Below are 8,855 nucleotides of genomic sequence, written 5' to 3'. Positions count from 1 at the left end.
CCCTTTTCTCCCCAATGGCTGGGGGGTGGGGTGGGCATAGTTGAGGGTATTGGCTGATCTCACTGACTGTGTTCAGGTGCCCCTGTGGGATGTCATGTCGTTGGTGCTTAGTCTGTTTGCCCCGCTGGACCTCCACTTGTGTCCAGGTGGCCTTAGCCTGCACATGCTCAGTTTTGGATGAATTCGTGGCTAAATTTAGGTGCACCTGTGTGACATAATATTGCTGGTGCCTAATGTGCCCAGGTTTGGATTGTCCCCGTAGGTGTCTAATGTGTTCCTGATTTCTTTGCAACCCCTTTATTGTGATGTGGACAGCCAATTTTCGTTTAGGGTAGGCATTTGGTGGAGACAACCCCCTTTATCCCTAATCTATCTACCTGTCAACCTGAGAAAATGTTTGCAATATTTTTTGAGCAAGGAGAGCAGGTTACAAAGTAGCATGCATAGTCTAATTTTGTTTCAAGGCATTATAATCCAAAGGTCAACTGAGACTTGCCTGGACTTTGAGACCCAGATAAGATTGGGCCCTGATCACATGGTCGAGGAAATTCAAAGCCTGGCCAAGAGTTCTTCAAAGGTCAAAAAAGTGGTGTTATTTTGTCTACTTCATGCCAACAACCACTTACTCTCTACCGTTCTGACTTCAGTGTGAAACTCCAGCTAGGTCTTTCTCTGTTTGCAGAACAAATCTAAGAACAGTAAAGCGAACTCCTGAAGTTGCTCTTTCTCTCAGTGGCTGGAGGTTGTGGTGGGAGCGATGGAAGGGATGAAGAAGATATTTGCATTCACCAAAGTGTCTGTAATAGTAAAAGGAATCGTCCTTGTTGTCAGGTGCCCCACCACCACCACCACTCAGTGGATTCCAATTCATAGCGACCTTTTGCAAAACACAGTCAACTCTGCCCAGTAAAGCACCATTCTCACAAGCCTTCCTATGTTTGAGCCCATCACTATGCACAACAGAATGAAGCACAGCCTGAGCCTGCTCCATCTTCGCAATTGTTGCTAACTTCGAGCTCACTGTTGCAGCCACTGTGTCAAATGCATCTCACTGAGGTACCTTGTCACTTCCACAGACCACTTCCAAGTCCGACCTCTTTCTCCAGGAACTGGTCCCTTAGGGTAATAGCATGCCCAAAGGACGAGATGACGTCTCTCCATCCTCACAGCTCAAGAGTCTTCCGGACTACGTCTTCCGACAGACACTTGTTTGTCCTTCCGCAGTCTGAGACATAGTCAGTCTTTGCCACCACCAGAATCCAAGGCATCGATTCTCTTCAGTCTTTTTCATTCATTGGCCAGCTCTGCCCAAATCTGAGGCAATTGAGAAATCCCATGGTGGGTCAGGCACACCTCAGTCCTGAAGGTGACATCTTTCTTCTTAATATTTTAGAGACATCTTTTGCAGCAGATTTGCCCAATGCAGTACGTCATTTGCTATCTTGGTGACTGCTGCCATGGGCGTTGAGTGTGGATCCAAGCAAAATGAAATCCTTGACAACTTCAATCTCTACCCTCTTTAAGATGATGTTGCTGATTGGACCACTTGTGAGGCACTTTCTTTCGGTTGAAGTTTAATCCACACTGAAGGCTGCCCTCTGCTCACTAAAACTCCGCCTCCTCCTTTCACCACCAGGAGTCCTGGTGGCATAGTGGTTATGCCTTGGGCTGTGAGCCGTGGTTGGCAGCTTGAAACCAACGGCAGTTCAGCGGGAGAAAGATTGGGCTTTCTAGTCCCATAAATACTTCCGCACAGGGGGTCGCGATGAGCCAGTACTGACTCAATGGCAGGGCGTTTGGTGCTCGGTTTTGACTTTCTCCACCAGCCCCGCACAGTCCTGAGTTCATGAGTGCTTCATTGAGCTTCTCCCTGCTTTCCTTGTAAACCGCTTCCTTCTTACTCCCTCATATATTGTCCCAGGGACCTTCACTTCTCCCCCTACGCAACAGAGTTCTCCGTTCACAACTGACCCTAACCCCTGTTCTCCAATGTACATTTTCCAGGTTTGCTCTGTTCACAGCTTCATCGGGCTAGCACAGCCTGGAAGCTGTGGACACCTCCTGACTTGGCTTGTTGACACACACCCAAATTCAATGCGTCAAGTATTTCTGATCTTCGGTGTTGTGCTGTGGGGAAGATAGACGGGTGTGTGAACCCCAGGCCAACATTCTTTCTGGCCGAGGTCTCTGCCATGTGGAGACCGCTGGGGGCAAAGTCACCGACACCATGTCCGAGCAGGAGGCAAAATCTTCAACTGAAGGCTTGGAGGATAAGCAAGAATACATACAATTCAAAGTCATTGGACAGGGTAGCAGTGAGATTCACTTCAAGGTGAAAGTAACGACACATCTCAAGAAACTCAAAGAATCCTACTGTCGCAGACAGGGAATTCCAGTGAGCTCACTCAGGTTTCTGTTTGAAGGTCAGAGACTTGCGCATACTCAGACTCCAAAAGAACTGGGAATATGGAGGAAGAGGGTGTGATGGAAGTTTCTCAGGAACAAACGGGGTCATTCAACAGTTTGGATATGAGGGGTACCCACCCAAAAAAACAATGCTCATTTGTTTTTGTTATGTGAAGGGGATAGTATTTTTGGACTTTGTTCCACCAGATCAGGCTGTTAATCAAGCCTTCTCTTTAGAGGTTCTGAAAAGATAGCATAACAATGTACGACAAGAAAAGACCTGATTTGTGGCAGACAGGGGACTGGTTTTGCCGCCACGACAATGCACCTGCTCACGCAGCCATCTCAGTGCCCAGTTTTTGGCAAAAAACAGCATGCTTCTCTTGCCCCACACACAAGGGAATTGTGTGTACGGTATTGCCTTGATCTCCCCTAAGCGCTATTGTTTTCATAACAATGTTTTTCTATTTTCATTTTATTTCAGAGCATCAGGGGCCACATGCTGCCCGCAGGCTGCCAGTTTGACACCCTTACCTAAGTGTATATGAGCCATGACTGGAAATATATTCACTCTCTCTGCATGGACCTGGCTGCTGCCATCTGGGAGGTGAGCAATTGCATGCTTTATCTTGTCTGATGTCTCTTTAATTTTACTCCTCAATGACACATTCGCCCCTTGGACCCATTCGATTGAGTGAAATAAATCTTTGGGTATAAAGTTTTATAATATGTATACAGTTATCTTATACATGATAAGGCAAAAGCTTCTTGCTCAAAGTATTGAATTCACAAGGTGTATATTGAAAAGAACAATCCTTTGAGTTTCCCAACTCCAAGTCTAACAGTTAAGCTAGATGCCCACTGAGTGAAAGAATAATAGGCATAATTAATAGTCACTTATAAGAGCTTGAACCCACCTTTGTCGTACTTTCCAGAAATGGAAAGGGACTAAATTATAAATTCAGTTTGCAAGTAATACTGTTTCCAGTTCTCAACTTTCAGTAGCATTGAAGGAGGATCTGAGCCAGTTGTCAGCTGATTGTTAAATGTAATTTAGGCCTTTAATCAAAAGCCAATTTAAAACACGAGGAATAGTGCCATCAGAAGGGCCCTGTTTCCGTCTCCTGACGTGTGTGGATGTCCATCTCAGGGACACATCCATAAGGAAACAAAAACAAAACCAGGAGCAGAATCGATGCCAAGCCCTGTCTTAGTCTGACAATGAGTAACATTCACCCGTAGATCCATGCACAAACGGGAGGGAAAGCCCAACTGTCATATTCCAAGTTTATTTTTTTGTTTGACAATTATATATATATACGCTGTTTCCCCAAAAGTAGGACATCCCGAAAATAAGACCTACTTACAGTTTTGCCTCTTGCTGAAATATAAGGCATCCCCCCAAAAATAAGGCCCACCAAAGCTACCGTAACTCTGGACTCTGGACCATAGTGGCGGACACCACCATGCAGCTCACTGTTGGCTGCAGTGCAGCCAGAGCAGACAGGAAGTGCAGGGTTTCTTTTAATAAAACAATAAACAATAAATGTGTACTATGTTCTTCTTCATGGAAAAATAAGACATCACCTGAAAATAAGACCTACACATCCTTGGGAGCAAAAATTAATATGACGCTGTCTTATTTTGGGGGAGACAGGGTATATATCATAGTGTTTGGGGGCACTGCCAACCAAAAGATTAGCAGTACAAACCCAGCAGGAGCTTCTTAGGAGAAAGACTTGGGAATCCACCCTCATCAAATCACGCCTAGAAGCCCGATGGGGCAGACTCTGTACTGCAGGGTCTCTTTGAGTCAAGGGGGACACAAAGGCAATGCGTTAAAAATTAGGATAGCTCAATGGGAGAGAAGTTTGACACGGAAAGTCTGGTGGTCGCAAGGGATAAAAACTAAATTTCAATCTATATGTATGTACACACATCTTCACTTCAGAGAAGTGTGATGAGAAGCCAGGAAAAACTTTCAAGCATAAAATATATTAAATAGGATAAACTTCTGGGCAAGAAGTGAGATGAAATAGTGGGTGCAAGAAGTTTAAAAGATGTGAAATTCCAACTGTTTAAAAAAAGTGCGTGATCGTGTGAGTTTTAAAAACAGATGCTGGGAGTCTTGAATAGCCAAGGCATTTAAATTCTTTCGAAAACATTTGAAGAGTAATATAATAGTTAGTCTTAAAAAATATCAATATTGATAATATGCTAGCTATTCAAGACTTAGAAATGCCTTAAGCATATGATACAAGGTTTAGATATCAGTGTTAAAATGCCCCAGGAAAACATCATTAAAAATTAACACCCCCCCCCAAAAAAATACAATTATTTCTGGAGTAATGGGCAAAATTATGTCTGAAGACTCTTGATTTAGATGATTTAAAGAAAAGATCTCTGTTCTTCAGAGAAAATTCCAGCAGAATACATATATGTGTATGTATTAATAAACAGGTAGCGTCATCTTGCCCAAGAGTGCCTGGTTTATGGCTCTTCCAGGGCAATAAGGAGGCATGCACCCAATTTACCAATGTACCAACTGAATGCAGCCCAGTTCATGGAGCCCAGATGGCCGAGTCAGCCCGAGGCGCTCAATTCCTTTTGTGGGGGAGAACAATGACCCCGTTGATTACGTTCCTGTTTACCTGCTATACTTCAAACTTCACACGGAGCCCTCAGGTGGTGCACACAGTGCATCCACCCAGCTGCTAACTGAACCGCAGGCCAGTCAAGTCCATAGAGGTACCTCAGAAGAATCACCTGACCATCTGCTTCCTCCTGGGTAATCAGCACTGAAAACCCTGTGAAGCTCAATACCCCTGGACACACGCATGGGGTCTCCATGAGTCAGATTAGACTCAAAGGTGGCTGGCGTTAGTAGCGGTAGCCCCCTACCCCACCACCCCGCTCAGACTCAAGTTCTTGGACCTCGGTGCCCCCCAGTACTTGTGCAAATACTCATGAGGGCCTCCAACACCCTGCCTTTCCTTCCTTCTTCCCCTTCCTCTTGTCTCCAAGACTCAAACCAAGTGGCACCTGCAGAAGAAAAGCCTCCCAGCAGTCCCAAAGCCCCTCTGTGGGCACAGCCTGGATGGCGATCCCGCCTCTACAGAGCAGGGATGAGACTGTCAGGCACCTCGTGGCATGGAACAGATCGGAAGACGTGATGATCAACAGTTAGTTGATCTCATAGAATTAATGATCTCCTGACAACCCGGATCATAAAAACATGGCAAGAAAAAGGATTTTCACACCCAAGAAAAAGACTTGGATGGCTATGTTGTGGTGAGGTGGGGTGGGGTGGGGGGCAAGAGGAAGGAAGAGAGACAGGGAAGGAAAGAAAGCGGGAGGGGGAAAAAAGAGAAAGAAAGAAAGAGCCACAGACACAGGGGTTTCCGGTGATACCGTCCCTATTCTGATGCGATGGACTGTGCAGTTATCTTTGGCATGTTTTTCTTTGGATGTGTTATATAAAAGGGAACAAATGAAATTAAATATAAATAATTTTTAAGAGAAGAGTTAAAGAAGAAGAAGCAGCCTTCCATGGTCCACACAATCACCAGAATGGGGTCAGCACCCCTCTTTAAGGTGCCCATACCCCCTTGGCTCCCCACCTCTCACCCTACTTTCTTGTGTTCCAAGAATGGAATAGGGAGGGGAATTGCCTGCATGCTTGCTAGGAAATGCTGATTCCTGGGGTCACTGCAAGAGAGTTCAATCAGGGACTTGGCCCAGGGGCCCAGAAAGCTGTCTGTTTAAGAAGCACCGCAGGTGATGCGTTATAGGTGGTAGAGGGACACGCACCAGATGAAAAGTCAGTTTTGAGAGTCAATTGTAAAATGTTGGCATCCATGAGGAGGCAATTCTGAAACAACTCCCATCCTGTATTCAACTCACCTCCCAGAGCTCTGCACTGACTCCGGGGCCCCAGTCCTCCACAGCCCTCCAGCCACCCAGAGAGAGGCCCATCCCTGGTATTTCCACTGGTATTTCGCTTCCACAAGGCTCTGTGGTTCATTTGTGTTTGTCCTTCGGTCACCCATGCCCTCCTTGGCATCACCCTGTCTCCCATGCTCCCTTCTCCCAAGGCTGTCTATTGCCTTCATCTTATTCTTGGGGACTTGGGGGTGTGGTGCAGCAAGGTGTCTCTGGGAATGGGAAGAGGGCGTGAGGAGTCAGGCATGAGGTCTGGCCTCGAGATAGATTGTCTCAAAGAGCACTAGATTTGGCAGAACAACCACGGTTGAGTTGCTGATCCCCCGGAGTGTCCGTCCAGTGAGGACGCCATTGTGCAAGTGCGACAAGCAGGAGAGAGGGACAGGATGGATCCACCCAAGAGCCTTTGCGAAGCAAACTTCCTCTCACCATGAAGCGAGAAAAGTGGCGAGTCAGAATGGTCTGACCGAGCACAGATGTTGCTGGAGAGGAAAAACCCACTTCTGACCATGCCTCAAGTCGGTTCCAAATCACAGGGACCCCAGGCGTCAAGGAAGAACTGAGCTCCACAGGCTCTGCAGTGGCTTCTTTCTGGAAGCGGATCGGCAAACGGGCTTTTCTTTGGAGGCGTCCCTAGGCGCACCTTTTGGTGAGCAACTGAGCATGTTAATGTCACCACGTCAGGGACTCTCTGGACATGCTGTTTCAGATAAAGATAGGCCATCCCCATAACAGCATCCTAGTGGCCAGGCCTATACATTTGGGACTTAGCAGCATAGGGTTGAGAGTTTAAGCCAACAGAACTGAAGCGTTCACTTAGAGTAAGGACATAGATACACAAGGGGGAAAAGACTGAAGTTTGAATCTTGGGCTTTTCCCAGTTAGGAGCTTGGAGAATAGTAATCATAAAACCCAGGGGAAGAAAATCGGGGAGAAGGGAACGGAGAAGGTGAACAAGGAGGAGGTGATAGAGTGGAGGGCTAAGTAGGTGAGTGGAGTGTCTTGTTAGTGCATGTAGAAAGTGTTCTACTGGGGAGGGGGGAGGGTCAAAGTAACTGTCAGTGACAGAAATTTAAATAATTGATCACTAAAGGGGAAATCCACCCCTCTCTGTTGCTCTGACCTACCGTGGTGTCATGTGTCACAGTGATGCTGGAAGCTATGCCACCTGTATTTCAAATAACAACAGGGTCACCCAAGGTGGTAAACAAGTTTCAGCAGAGCTAACAGACCACCAAAAAAAGGGAAGTGGTGGTCTGCTTCTGGGTGATTAAACCCATTGCCATTGAGTCAGTTGTGACTCATAGTGACCCTGTAAAGGGCTTCTATAACTGTAAATCTTTAAAGAAGCAGAGAGCCTCATCTAGCTCCTGCAGAACCACTGGTGGGTTTGAACTATCAACCTTACAGTTAGCAGCCCAACATTTACCCAACACTGCCACTGGTGTTTTTAAGACAGATTCACCACCATTGGGTTGATTCTGATGTATAGCAATCTTATAGGGTGGAATAGCCCACTTCTGAGAGTTTGCAGGGCTGTAAATCTTCATGGGAGCAGAAAACCTCACCTTTCTCCCAAAGAGAGGCTGGTGGTGTCTATACATAACAATGATGAGAATGGGAATTCCAGAACACTTCCTTGGGCTCATGTGAAACCTACTGAGGTAGTTAGTTTATTGTGCCGACCTGGCTGATAAATATATTTGGGGTTAATTGAAGGGCAGAGGAATAAATGGCTCAGTGAGCCTCGCCTTTTTGTTCTCGGTTCTCTTGCTTTCTGGTGGTTGGACCAGGGTGCGGCTGCCTCAGTGGTTCCCTGCTTCAGCTGGCAAGGCTGAGTTCATGCAAGTTATCCCCAAGGAGAAGCCACATGGACCTAGTCCGATGCAGCCCTGGGTGCTAGAGAAGCCATGTGGAGATCCCTGCCAGCGCTGAGATGCTTACACATTCACTGACTTGGCTTTCCTCCTGCATTGATCGAAAATCAGGAAAGGTGTGCATCGGGGCTGTAGCCTTTTAACAGATTTACTCAATCTGTATACTGAGCAAATAAGCCCAGAAACTGGACAGTACAAAGAAGAACTTAGAATCCAGATTTTAAAATAGCTCATTAATAACCTATGATTCACTGTTAACATAACCTTGATTTCGAAAACCAGAGAGGACTTGAAGCATTTAACTGATGAAGGTCAAAGACTACAACCTTCAGCATGGATTATATCTTAACATAAAAAAAAAAAATCCTCGCCAATAAGCAACATCATGAAAATCAGAAAAGAGTAGCATTATCGAGGATTTCCTTGTACTTGACTCCACAGTCAACACTCAGGGAGACAGCAGGCAAGAAACCAAATGATGTGTCGCATTGGACACTTTTGCTGCACAAGACCCCTGTAAAGAATTCAAGAGCGGCTTAAGTGGAGAGCAAATGTTTTGAGAATGATGAGGGCAATGAATGTACAAATGTGCTTTACACAATTGATGTATGTATGGATTGTGGTAAGAGT

General features: G+C 46.0%; 1 protein-coding gene across 1 annotated transcript; it reads left to right on the top strand.

Moving 5' to 3' along the window:
• The first annotated feature begins 2,227 nt into the window (after positions 1 to 2,227).
• Positions 2,228 to 7,336, top strand: LOC115870671 (small ubiquitin-related modifier 1-like). Its single transcript, XM_045293932.1, has 3 exons — positions 2,228 to 2,395; positions 2,473 to 2,536; positions 7,230 to 7,336. Exons 1-3 carry the CDS (start codon positions 2,228 to 2,230, stop codon positions 7,334 to 7,336), a joined length of 339 nt encoding a protein of 112 aa, XP_045149867.1.
• The last annotated feature ends 1,519 nt before the right edge of the window (positions 7,337 to 8,855 follow it).

The sequence above is a fragment of the Echinops telfairi genome, unplaced genomic scaffold, assembly GCF_000313985.2.
Source record: "Echinops telfairi isolate 266 unplaced genomic scaffold, ASM31398v2 ScPeMD7_2291;HRSCAF=2852, whole genome shotgun sequence".
NCBI lineage: Eukaryota > Metazoa > Chordata > Mammalia > Afrosoricida > Tenrecidae > Echinops > Echinops telfairi.
The sequence above is the reverse complement of the archived record's forward strand: the minus strand, read 5'-3'. Positions and strand labels throughout refer to the sequence as shown.